The following is a 13,291-nucleotide window of genomic DNA, read 5'->3' as shown; positions in this document are numbered from 1 at the left end:
CTCTCCGTATTTCTTCGCCACACTTTTTTTTCAATGCTTTGATCCTTTTCCTTCGTTGGCGTCACTGAATGCGTGAACATGGGCCCAACGTAAACCTCTCTGTGCGTCTCATAATTCACTTTTATTATGAACCATTACCTCTTGCGGGAATATAGAAATTAACGTGCACGGTAAATCCTGGCCCCACTTTTGTACCATCGTGTAATGTTCCGTGATCGCGATGAGAGGCCGGGCGCGTGTACTCAGCCTTGCAAGCTTAAGTAGCAGCAGCAGCAGCAGCGATGTAGCCTGCTGAATTGCATTCGTGATCGCGATTAAAGCTGTTAACCGCCCGGGTTAATGGCTTTAATTATGACCTTGCAGAGGAGGCACACAAAAAATAAGAAAACAACAAAACAATCCCCCCATTTCTCCTGCAAGGCGACGCTGCCGGGCGCCCTGTAATGTTCGCCGCGGTGGACTTGCGATCCCGAGGCCGCTGGTTCAATCACCGCCTCTTTTCACCCAGCGGTATGAATGGGCACGGCACAGTCTAGTCGGTGGGCAAGTCGCCTGTTTGTGTTGGGTGTAAAGTGTGGGCGCTCCCACCTCTGCGAAGGTGCCTGGTCAGGGTAGAAGGAGAGGCCAAAATACCTACAGGCCCCCCTCTACTGTAGGCCCTTCCGCCAGCAGTAGTCTAACAGAGACATTGCACGGCTGCACATTCACATAGAGTTATGGACCACGAAGGAAATTGTTGGTGGCGAACACCTGTTAAGGCCAGCGTGGTGCGTAATGTCGTAGTTTGATTAGCACCATGCCTACCCGTCTTTGCTCCACCAGTACTGGTCTTTTACACATGTCCAAAGCTATAGTAATAGGTTTTACCCTTTTAACTGGCACAAAAACTGACACCTTTATTTGAGGCATCATGTTTGCAATAACCACAACACAAGCAGTCAAAATGCAAACAAAAGAGACAACTCTGATAATGTCCAAAGCTACTAATATGAGACTGAATCAACCGAAGAGAAGTTCCCAAGATAGGTTCAAATACTGCACAGCCGGTAATAGAACCGCTATGGCCATGGTTAACTGGACTAATGCATCAGTGCTTCTCACACACGTAAAAAAAACACGCATAATTTGCATTCTCGCACAGGCTGCATCTTGCAGAAAAATGTGACATTTACACAATATCCTGTGCGATGCCCGCACGTTTATCAAATGAACAGATGATGCCACGGCTATTCTGGGCTCGTACTTTATTTAATTATGATCTCAATTATTCTCAATTACTGACGTTGCTGCCACGTGAAAATTTACAATGTGCAATGCGCGTCATGCTTCCTGTGCGTGTGTTGGCACGCACCTGTAAAGCCGTCACTCTGGAAGCGACCCTGATGTGATCACATTTTTGGGGGGACACTCGGATATCGGGTCGGAGGGGTGGGGCGGTGACGCAGGGAAGACGGTAGTACAGCAAGTAGGTTGCTGATTATACATGCGTGTGCTCTCCTCTCATGCGTGTGGGTTTTCTATCGGTACTCCCGGGTTCCCTTCAAAGTTGCGAGACCGTGAGGCGAGCGGCCGTGGCAACGCTGCTGCACTGTGGTCGCCTGTAATCCGGCGCTGTGGAGGCAACAGCGAGGGTTGGTGGATTACCGCACAGATGCTGTGAAACTCCCTTCCCGCGGGTGCCAAGGAGGCTCAATTATTGCAACTCGCTGCTCTACGGGACGTCTGGCAAAAAAAAAAAAACCATAGCCAAGCTGCAGCCGTGCAGAACTTTCTTTGGCACGTGTCGTGACGGGTACTCGCAAGATCCGACCGTGTCCGTCCGGCGCTCGCCGAACTGCATTGGCTTCCAGTTGCCGGACGAATACGTCACGAGGTCGCATTCATTACAGACAAAGTGCTTGCCGCATCTCATCTGCCGCACAGCATTCTGGGAGAGTGCACAATTTCAGCATTATTGGTGCGACGCGAGCAAAAACTCTGGACCGCTTTTTGGGATTGAATCAATGCTGGCGTTCTACCGGACGTTTATAGGAGCGGAACCCTCTCTGTTCTACATATATTATCACAACATATGTCTTCATAGCCTCAATTATACGTTTTGTGTTATTATCTCTGTGTGTATTTTATCCGGGCTACTGTTGCCCACTGATTTTACTGGATAACCGAAAGTTGACTGTAAGTAGGAATTGGTGAATTGGTCCAAACAGGACCCTTCAAAAAATGGTTATTTTAGTATCCGTGAAGGATTTTCATGCACATAAATGTCAATTGTTTGTAATAATGTTCACGTTGTAGACATTAATGCGCTATTAATGTATGCCATGAGCAAAATAAGTTTATCCTTGAGTTACAAACAGATTAGAATCCATTTTTGTCACTTATCCACCAGATATGGATTGTGAAACAATAACTGTATTCTAGATTTGAAGTTTTTCGTGACTGCAAGGATCCATACTCTTTGGTTCTTTCGGTAAAGTCACGTAGGTAAAAGATAAATAAAAAAATCAATGAAATGAAACAATAATTTTGTAATTTTGCTGTGCTAGTTACACCTGATGATGGAAGCTTGTGTTGCCTCCGAAACGTCGTGATTTAATTTAGTTGTTTTCATTTTTTCTTTCATTTTATTTAATACATTTTTTTTATTTATCTTTTACCTACGTGACTTTACCGAAAGAACCAAAGAGTATGTAATAACTGTATTCATGGCATTAAACAATCAGTCTCCCCAGCGGTGGCTGGGTTGGCTCAAAGGTCAGAGGGTCAGAGCGCTGAGCCCAAACCACTAAGACCCTGCATTTGAATTCAGGTTTCAGCCGCCTGTGATTAAACTGGGTACTCCAGTTGTCCCGGGTTGATGGTCTCAGCCCCGGACGCAAAATGACCACGCCAATGACGTTCCAACACTCTCTCAGAGAGAGTTCTCGATGAAATTCGTCATCTCCTAACGCGATGTCGAGAGCACAAATTGGAATACAATTGCGGAGGGCAATAAAAAAAACCCGCAAAAATAAGTCTTTCCTGCCAGAGATTGATTTGTGCGAGGGTACCTTCAGTTACGAGGTCGTACAAGTTGGACGGTAATCGCTTGCCTCAAATGAACCACAATACCTTGCCGATCTCGTACAGGAGTATAAACCATCACATAAACCATAACGCGAACTCCGGGTAATCCTCGCAGCAGTGGCTTTTGGCTAATCATCAAACAAAGTCGGTCACCGCATCGCGCGCTTTCAGATGCGCTTCTGCGGCCGGCTGGAACGCTCTCCCTTCCAATATTAGGAAGCCACTGGAGCTATGCACTTTTATATATATAGATTGAAAACCCATTTATTTAGAACTGCCTTTTGTGTTTAGCTTGTTGTCCTTCCACAGCACCTCCGATCAGCACGGTTGGCTGCGTACATTGCGAAAGAAGTTCAACATCCATACATGTTTACAATTCCTGACGCCATCACGCCACCAATGAGCCTCCACCTCATCTCGAGGGTTGATGACTAAATTTGCAGCCTGAAGCTGTATGTGGCCACGTGTCCTCTCAAGCCTTGAGTATTGCCTAGGCACGTGAGCAGCCATTAATTCTGTGACAATGTTATTTGTGCAGTCAGTTGAGACTGGGTGCAGCTATCCAATTCCCTTACTAATGAGACGCTCCATTCAGCACAAGGGGGGAGGAGGCACATTTTTTATTTATTTGTTTTATAAGTTTAAGCTCTAGAGCTTGAAACGAGGACGCACGGTGCTAAATTAACGAACGTTCACTTTGACTTTGTATCGGTGGCTCTGAGTGAATTGTGTAAATTCCACATTCCTATGGCAATGACCAGTTTTTCCATAAAACAACCTCTGTTCATGTCGCACAATGTGGTACTTAATTTATTGACCCTGGAGTGGATGACGGGCTGAGCCAACCCCTAAACGGGATTTGAACAGATTTTTCATTTGTGGATTTGGCACTCTACCACAGTGCAACTGGGCTGTTCAAATAACATTTAACATAATTCTTATGCATTTATACATTTGAGTCCTCTCTGCATATGGATACGAGATGCAACGATCCTAATAATGTTGTTATAGCCAACTTATACTTATTCATCTCGCCTAAGCCAATTGTGTGCAAGTCATTACATGTATTATAAAACAATTCCCATACCATGTTAATTATTCCTAAAAATGCCTTGACACATGCTCTCACGTGGGTTGTTGGGATTGCATTTCTGCACGCTCGCGTGTGTCCCATGTGTTAGTGAGCTTGTATTTAAGTCCGATTTATCCCTGCCTTCGAAATAGCAAATGCAATAACTTTGGCGCAGAAGCCCGCCATTGTCCTCTTGTAAGTGCGGCAGGGGGCTGTGTTTTTCCGGAAGTGTTTGCTCAGCCAGAGCACGCTAATGGATTGCGCAGATTGATTGATCGCCGTTCTTCCTGTGTTATGGCTTTTTTTTCCCTTGTATTTGTTTGCAGCCTCTCTTTCCCCCCCCCCCCTCCACCGTCCTCCGCTCCCGGGCAAAAGCAGTCAACACGGCTGCTTGACTTTTTGAGAATGGGCATGGCTATGAAATGTAAATGGCAGTGCTCAACCGGAATTCACTGATAGTAAATCTACGTCAAAGGATTAGGTGGCTGAAATTGTAATTGAGGCCCATGTGACGTGGTGGTTGGACTGCCCGACTCACAGTCAGAAGGGTTGCGAATTCAAATCCCAGCTATGGGTAGACTCAGCCCCATTATCTCTCCAAGGGTAGATAAAAAAAAATACAAGTACCACTTTATGGAAATCCAACTGGTCATTCTTCGGAGAGAGCCTGCTGGCTCCTTCCGTAGACATGCTGAATTCCCTTCACCGGCTCAACTTCCCCCCGCCCCAATCGAGATTGGAACCGCTCGCTTGAGGAGACGCTCTGCTGATTGACTCTGCTTGACATGAGCGCCAGCAGTATGATTTGTTGGCTGCATCTCTCCAGCGACGCTCCGGTGAAGTCCACGATATAGTCGGGGAATTTTAGAGCAGATCGTTGCCGGCAATTGTTACCGGCAACGCGTTTTACTCACGAGCAGCAATGGCTTAAGAGTGAACGGGTTCCGTCTTGCTAATGAATACTGTGTTTGTTGAAAACTGCGGTGGATGGCAAATGATCGTTCTACAGCGCACAACAACCTCGGGTCGCCACGTGATCTCGGTCTGCGATCTCATTAGACTTCGCTTTCTCAGTTGCCCACGGAGGGGAACGGTGATGAGAGTTAGCCAAAGTTCAGCGGCTATTATTGTTGTTATATATTCTTGGTTCTTTCGGTAAAGTCACGTTGAAGGGAAACAATAAAATATATATGAAACAATAAAGTTCTCATGACGTTTCGACTGTAACACAAACAGTCATCATCAGGTGTGAAAAATCAACGGCAAGAAGCATTTGAAGGAAGTGGCCGTTTGTATTTATTAATTTATTTTCAAACGTTGCATTTATTTATTTTTGAACAGTGTTTGTACTTTATTTTTTAAAACGTTAGCGCCACGGATAGCGATTTGACAGTTTGTTTAGAAGGACGAGTCCATCTATGTTCGGAAAAGAGGAAGGGGGAGACGAAAATTTAATGTATGCTGTCTGAAAGCCACCGTAAGCGTGAACAATCAATTAAGACCTGAAATGGTTTATCAAATCCTTCCAATGATTGCTAAGCCAGAATCCATCTTCTCAGTTGAAATTGTTTCTGTGTTTGTATATGTGGATAGCCTCATGAACTAATCTCTCATGGTAGCCCGATGGCTTGCAAAGAACCTCTGTCTTGGAGAAGTCAATGTCATGTGAGCCTACTGAATTATAACAGTGATCTGCCACGGCCGAGGTGTTGGTCCTACCGTGTTTAAGGTCTGCTTTGTTTTCACGAATGCGGTCCGAGACATGTCGTTTGGTTTCTCCAATGTAACTACTCCCACAGAGGCAACTTAGTTTGTAGACACCAGGGTACTGTATGTCCGGAATCACATATTTTACAGACGGAACCAGATCACGGATTTTATGTAATGTGTTGAAACGGACCTGGATCTTGTGTTTATTCAAGATTTTGGAGATCTTTTTTGTGATCTCTGCAATGTAGGGTAAAGTGATGGTTTTGAAAGGCTCCTCAGGAGGGTCCTTCTTCATGGTTTGAGTGATAGCTTTGCGGATTGTATAGTCGGAGTAACCATTAGCCTTAAGAGCTTGGTGTACGTGCTTGAGTTCACTGCCTATGTGTTCCTGGTCGGATATGCATTGGGCTCTATGGTGCAGAGTCTTGATGAGAGAATTCTTCTGTGATGGATGGTGGTGGGAATCCGGTTTCAGATAAGCATCCGTATGGGTAGCTTTCCTGTCGACAGAGTGGCTCATTGAACCATCAGGTCTCTTTTTTATTAGGACATCCAAAAAAGGTAGCTTGCCATCTTTTTCGACTTCCATGGTAAATCTGATGGCTGGGTGTATGGAATTGATGTAGTCGAAGAATTGGTCTAGAGCAGGCCGGCCATGTGGCCAGATGACAAAAGTGTCATCCACGTACCTCTTCCATAAGGTTGGGCGCAGAGTGGCAGTCTGGATGGCGTCAGTCTCAAATTTCTCCATGAAAATGTTGGCTATAACCGGAGATAGGGGGGAGCCCATTGGGGTGCCCTCAGTTTGTTTGTAGAAAGTTCCATTCCAAGTGAAGTATGTATTGGTTAAGCAGTGTCTCACCAGGGTGGGGTACCTCAGTGTTTAGTCCTTGATGAACCAAGTCTTCAATGATTGCAATGGTGTCAAGTACAGGAACCTTGGTGAATAAGGAAACTACATCAAAACTGACAAGCAGGTCGTCTGGGGACAGGGAAATACCCTTGATTGTCGATACTAGGTGAGTAGAATTTTGTACCGCAGAGGTGGTTTTTCCAGTGAAAGGACGCAGGATTTCAGACAAAAAACGAGCTGGTTTGTAGGTGGGGGAGTTGATAGTAGAGACGATGGGACGAAGGGGTGTATCTACTTTATGTATTTTTGGTAAGCCGTATAATCTTGGTGGCCTGGCAGCAGAAGATTTCAACGAAAACTGTTTAGATTGATCAATTAATGCGGTTGAATCAGAAATTATTTTGTTGGTTTGTGTGACGAGGCTTTTGGTGGGATCTCTTTTTATTTTTGTATAACTACCATCGTCGAGTAATTCTTTAATTTTGTTGTTGTATTCTATTTTATCCATGACGACAGTAGCATTGCCTTTGTCAGCTGAGAGGACTACAATATCATCCCTCTTTTTTAATTTATATAATTCAAAACGCTCATCTTTGCTGAGGTTGCTAGTTGGCATCTTAGCGTTTTTGAGGGTTGCAGCGATTTTAGATCTTGCTACGTCTGCAGCGATGTGACCCAGAAGAATTTCAAATGCTTCTTGCCGTTGGTTTATCACACCTGATGATGACTGTTTGTGTTACAGTCGAAACGTCGTGAGAATTTTATTGTTTTATATATATTTTATTATTTTATTGTTTCCCTTCAACGTGACTTTACCGAAAGAACCAAGAATATGAATCACTGCAGTCACGAAAGCTTTAAATCAAAATGTATTATTGTTGTTGTTTACAGTGGAGAGTGGTATGGCACGTAGTACTGCTGAAGATGACTGAAAGCCCTTACTCGGCTTTGACTTGGTGCATCATGGTCTGTGGGTCTGGTTGGCAATTGGAAGGGTGACCACCATAGCAACATCGGGTCTCTCTGGGCAGTTGTCATTTGTTGGGGACAATCTGTGTCGCGATCTGTAATTCAAGTGACATTTTGCATTGTGCAGCATTATCGGGTTCTGTATTTTATAGACAAACGTTTACTTTAAGTAAAATACATTCAACGAATTTCTTGCCTCCAATCAGACATCACATGGCAGTCTTTGATAGGAAGGGTAGGTTTTAGATTCAGTGTCCTGCCTGAAAAGTCTACTTCTTCCGACATTATTGAAGATCACATGGTAGTGTGATCAGAATAGTAGAAGTTTAATGCAGTGTACCAGAAAAAAAGAAACTAATTTTGTTTTTGGTATCTAATTATATTTAGCTGGTATTGAGCGAGCGAGCAACTGAGTGACATTCTAATAATGTTCTATAGAAATATTAAAAGGCAGAAATTTGGCGTATAGTTGTCGATGCTTTTAACAAGAAAAACACGTGACCCAAATTGTAATGTTTTGGGTCCTCCAGAGGGTGGAGGCCAAAATATTTGAATGTTGTTATTGAAACTAGACCAAGGTATGTTTATATCTGGGGTGACAAGCAAAAAAATGTTTAGTTTTTTTTTTTACTCTGGGAACGAACTTTTAAGTTGTAAATTCAAGGGTGATACATTCTAATGACTAACATTTTTTCAGGTGATATTCATTCGAGAGCCCCTCTCTCATGTTGCTTAACCCCCTTGTAATTCCGTAGCCGTGGATTCGAACCACATCCCTCAAAGTAAGCGCATGGCGGGGGCAAGATGAGTGATGGGCAGGTGCCTGTTCTTCCACGGCGATGAGGTTGCTACCTTAACCCTCGTGACCCCTCTTGAGGGCCGAGCGCGTGGCGTGTGCGGTGCGCGGTGATCGCCGTGCGGCTTTTGGCTATAGCCATCGAACAAAGGCGGTCGCCGCATCGCGCGGCGCTTTCGGATGCGCTTCTGCGGCCGTCTGGAACGCTCTTACCTTCCGATATTAGGAAGCCACACCGGAGCTATGCACTTTTTACATCTAAGGTTGAAAACCCATTGCTTCAGATCTGCTTTTTTGTGTTTAGCTTGTTGTCCTCGTCCCCCCGCACCTCCGATTAGCACGGTTTGCTGCGTACGATGCGAAACACACGCACGTGTGAAAACGGCCGGAAGGGAACGGCGGCCCGTTACCCCCCGCGCAGCCCTCCCGCGCTCGCACCTTCGGCCTGGCGTGCAGATAATTTCAGAAAACGCCGAAATCACGGCATGTGTTTATTTTTTTTTCCCCCCCGCGCGCCACCCCTCTCCCCCGTCTCTCGACGGCGCCACAGCCACGCGCACAATCTTAATGCGATCGCAGTCACCGCGTGTTGCGGTGGGAGATAGAGTGGCGGCCTTTCATAACGTGGCTGCGTATCGAATGGATGGCTTCGTAATAAGTCAGGCATTAAATCGTGCATGAATCTGCCACCGTGCGTGCGTGTGAATTTTTAGCAGGGAGCACAATGGCAGTGTGCGTATATTTTCGTCTGTTTGCAACAAAAAAATCAATTGGCGCCCGTAATGAAATGCGACGAATATCATTTTGTTCTAGTTTCATATGTCACAAATCTACGTACGTTTGCGTTGGCATTTTTACATGACACCTATTTCCAAAATGAATAGTTTGTATTACAATGATTGTCTTGTACACCTATAATGGTGTACGATATAATTTTAGAACAAATGTTCGCAGTCCACTAACCAACAGGGGTGGCACTTATGTCCGCACACGTGATTCATTTTGGACCTTTCTCCGCGCACAATACCATATTTAGTATTTACGGTGGTGCACACACATAGCACAGTGTGCGGAGAAAATCTTTGGGGGCTGACGTAACACGAAGATGTGTTGAAACGAAAACACTTGAAACCAAACGCAGCAATTTGATGTCCTAAGAGCAGCAGCTGAGGATCTGTCACTTCTTATCCAATTATGTGACTTAGTGGCGAGTGGCCTTTTTAATGGATTTCCAATGTTGACATCTGACACCGCGACATACGCAACTTTTTCTCAGGTTAAATGCGCCGGCGGGCCGGCGGGCGTTTACGCGTGGAAAATCGTTTTCCTCCGTCGGCCAAGGAATGGAATGGTTCTGAGAGAGAGAGAGTTCGTCCGTCGAGGATATGGAGCGGTGGAAGTTGGCCCGTGTGCAGCATGCGCGCTTCGGTGCATTATTACATCGCCGAATGGTGACAAGTGGCAGCGGCTTTTGGGGGGCAGGCCTTCATCCAGCAGTGGGTTGATCGTGGCTGATGATGAATTAACACGCCATTTATTTATTTATTAAGTGTTGAGCCAGCTGGCCAGGACTGAGCAATGACGTTGCCCACTCTTCACCCAGGCAACCGGTGAGCACAGACTGCGGTGTTTTTAAAACACTTATTACGAAAACAACGGACAATTAAATATATATATCTAAGAATGCACAAGTATAAAAAAATATATATATTTTTCAGAAGAAAATGTACAATGTTTAAAAAAAATATATTGTCAATTTCTCTGCATTTTCTTTGTCGTCATATGTGCCAGCACTTAATTATTGGTATTAAAATTCTACATTCGCACACATTGTATACAATCTGTTTCACGTACAGGTGCAATGAAATTGTATATCCTTTTGTGTACATTGAAGTCAAACATTTCAGTTTGATGATATCTTACTGAGAGATTGTTGTTTTTAATTTGTGCATTAACATAATTCACTTCAGTACATTTTCGTCATCTTCCACAAACCGCACACTTTCGTGAATTTTGGGCAACTCTCGTCTCTCCGATGATGCCAAAAATAGACACGGATCGTAGCTCATCTTAAAATCCTTGATATTTAAGATCATCGCCTTCTTCCTGTAGTGGCTTGACAACAGGTTGCAAATTAATATGTTTGGGTTACAGTAGGGCATCATTCGGTGCCGTCTTGTAAACGATGCACGTGAAGTGTTGTAAACGTGCCTGACTTTCCTCGAGAATAGAGAGAATATCGAACAATTCCATACAGTACCATTGTCTACCTTGCCCCTGCGGCATACAGGTATTTTTTTCTTCCCCTTTACCTCTTGTCATGCTTTATTCCCTTGTGTAAAATAATCCGCTCGCTCCACGTGCAACGCTCACAATATGTACAATCGCATCCCGGGTGCCCGTTTGCTCGTTCATTCTGCGTTCGACCCGCCGTGTACATTGCATGAAATCTGCCGCACCGCGGTTTTGACATTTGCAAGAGAAAGCGCGGGGATTAAACGATTACGCAGCTCTGCAGGCTTTTAGGCACGTTACGCTTGCCGGACAGTCCATTATTAAGGGTGACGTCATGTTTTATTTTAATCACTCGGGCTCCTGATTTTTTTCTCTCTCCTCCTTTTCCCCACCCCTCTCTTTCACGGTCGATGTTTTGCCGTTGCCATCAGCCAATCCGCTTAAGCCGTGATCTCGAGGGACGTGGCGGTGGGAGGGGAGGGATGCAGGCAAGGGAGGGAGAGGAGTAGGGAGAATACAGAGAGAGCGTTGCTACGACGCAGAGCGATGGGCACGGAGAGCAGAGCGCGGTGACGGTCCATCGCTCGCGATGCTGAGCGCAAGAGGGCTCTGAGCGCGGCGGTGGGTGGGTGGGTGGTTGGGTGGGTGGCGGCGAGCGGCCACGGCAGCAATTTTCCTGCCGGCGTCGTCGTCCGGACTTGCGGTGCATCCGTGCTCCCGTGCGGAATTCGGCGTCCGGAGGAGCGCAGCCAAAGCAAGGACCGACCCTGCGTTTGGCGACGGACAATGCACGTTAAAGCCAGCGTCCAGCACGGCTGCCTGCACCTGCCATCGTGCCGCTTCAGCAAGGGAGAAGAGGGCAGGGTTTTAAATTGAAAAGGGATAAAAGAGAGAGTGGGTTGGGGTTGGGGAGGGGGGGGGGTGAAGGAAAAAAAATCTCCGTGAACGTCAGAATAGTTTTTTTCTTCGCTGCTTTTTTCATCAGCCCTGCTGTCTGTGTGGAAATGGCTTTTCTCATGCGTTGCTATGCCAACTGTCTGCGACCGTGGTCGTCAAAAGTAAGCGTTATCATTTTTTTTGTTACACACGCACCGTCTGTTTTCGCCGCGTGGATTTCGGCAACGAGAGCGGGCGGGAATGGCAGCGGGGCGCGATTTGTGCGTGTCGCTGTCGTCCTCGTTTCTCCGCTGCCTGCCGCCCGTGTTAGTGCTCTCGTGGTGGTGCCTGCGAACGGCTCTCCCGGTGTGTTTTTCGCGTCCTGCCGCGCGTTGTTCGGCACGGCGCCTGACGTTTCGCGCCACGTACCGCGTGGGCTCGAGAATTCGATCTTCAGAAACTGAGTTGGAGGTCTCGGCACGTCGGGCGAAACGTGGGGACATCATTGCCAAAACAGCGCGCGGCGCAACCTGAAATCACATCGGAGAGATTTTTGACTTGGCCATCACCTCGTAGTTTAATAACCTGGATTTTTGCTTATAGTCGTTGCTGTTTAAGCAGCATCTAAGCAAGAAGAATATTGACTTCGTGAGGCGCCTGAATAATTTTACTGCCCGAAATGAATTTGTAACCTGAAGGGTTGTTATCATCGTTAGCACAGTGTCATCTTTCTTGAGATTGTTTCTTGGTAATAATAACATTGCAGTTGTCCATTATACAGGAAAGCTTAATCTGAGACTTGGGAGTTTTTATTTTGTTTGGGTGGGTTCTATCTGGCAGGTGTGGCCAGATATTTCTAGTGTGTGTTGATTGTGAGGAGCAAATTGGAGTGCTGTACCTGTACGAACTCTGTGCACGTGAGTATATAATTCTGACAAAATCTGTAGCGGATAGGCCAGAAACCCATCGTCGACACACGTAAATTCTACTGGTCGTAATTTAAGCCCTGCGTGTTTGAGAGTTCCTTAGCACATGCCAATCTCTGTGTGATCCAAAAAACCCAGCCATATCCAAGGCGTTGAATCACACCCATGGACCACCACACCCAGCTTTGCATTGTTGACGTTTCGTGCTTTTTCCCCCCAAAGCAATTGCTGGCTGATAGATACGGAACAAAGTAATGCGTTATCATCATTTACTTACACCGTATCATTATGCGTGTTATGATTGTATCTTCCTCCTCCTTATCTGCGAGCGATTCACCAGCAGCGGCGTGAGCAAGCACTTTCAGGGCTGCCCCTTCACCGCCTTCACCCTCGGTGACGCGATTAATCGCCACGATCCTGGGTCACCAGTGTGTGTTCAAGAATGGAGCCCTTTAACTCTGTTTGATGTTGTTTCTGAATGTAGCGCCCCTAGTGGCTGCGGAGGTCACGTGAGCCGGTGACCTTAGCACTGTACCATATAGCACGGAATATGAATCGAAAATAATGTATTGTTACAGGCATGATTCCCGATGCATGCATCCAATTTGTATGAATGTAGTCCAGTGCATCCATCCATCGTTGAATGCCTACAGCGCAGTATTATTTATATTTTATTTTTCTCCGTCACGGTTGCTGAGCACAGGGCCCCAAATGGCCTTGACATCAAGTGGCCAGCAACAAACAGCCCCGTGGAAGGTCTTTAATAGAATGGCTTTAGTAGAAGTGGA

The 13,291-nt window shown here is 45.9% G+C and overlaps 1 protein-coding gene across 8 annotated transcripts in view; it reads left to right on the top strand.

Annotated features, from left to right (window-relative positions):
* RAPGEF2 (Rap guanine nucleotide exchange factor 2) overlaps positions 1-13,291 on the top strand; it is a 213,866-nt gene that overhangs the window by 102,374 nt on the left and 98,201 nt on the right. The window contains exon 1 of one of the 8 annotated variants that reach the window (XM_076073369.1): positions 11,200-11,759. The exons of the other annotated variants lie outside the window; for them this stretch is intronic. Within the exon in view, the coding sequence (XP_075929484.1) occupies positions 11,706-11,759 (54 nt within the window). The 5' untranslated portion in view covers positions 11,200-11,705. Of the gene's footprint in view, positions 1-11,199; positions 11,760-13,291 lie in introns of those variants that run through there. 8 annotated transcript variants of the gene reach the window in all.

The sequence above is a fragment of the Petromyzon marinus genome, chromosome 41 (assembly GCF_048934315.1).
Source record: "Petromyzon marinus isolate PM22_M1 ecotype Great Lakes invasive population chromosome 41, UKy_Petmar_22M1.pri1.0, whole genome shotgun sequence".
In the NCBI taxonomy this organism is placed as follows: domain Eukaryota; kingdom Metazoa; phylum Chordata; class Hyperoartia; order Petromyzontiformes; family Petromyzontidae; genus Petromyzon; species Petromyzon marinus.
This window is presented reverse-complemented; position numbering and strand designations above follow the sequence as displayed.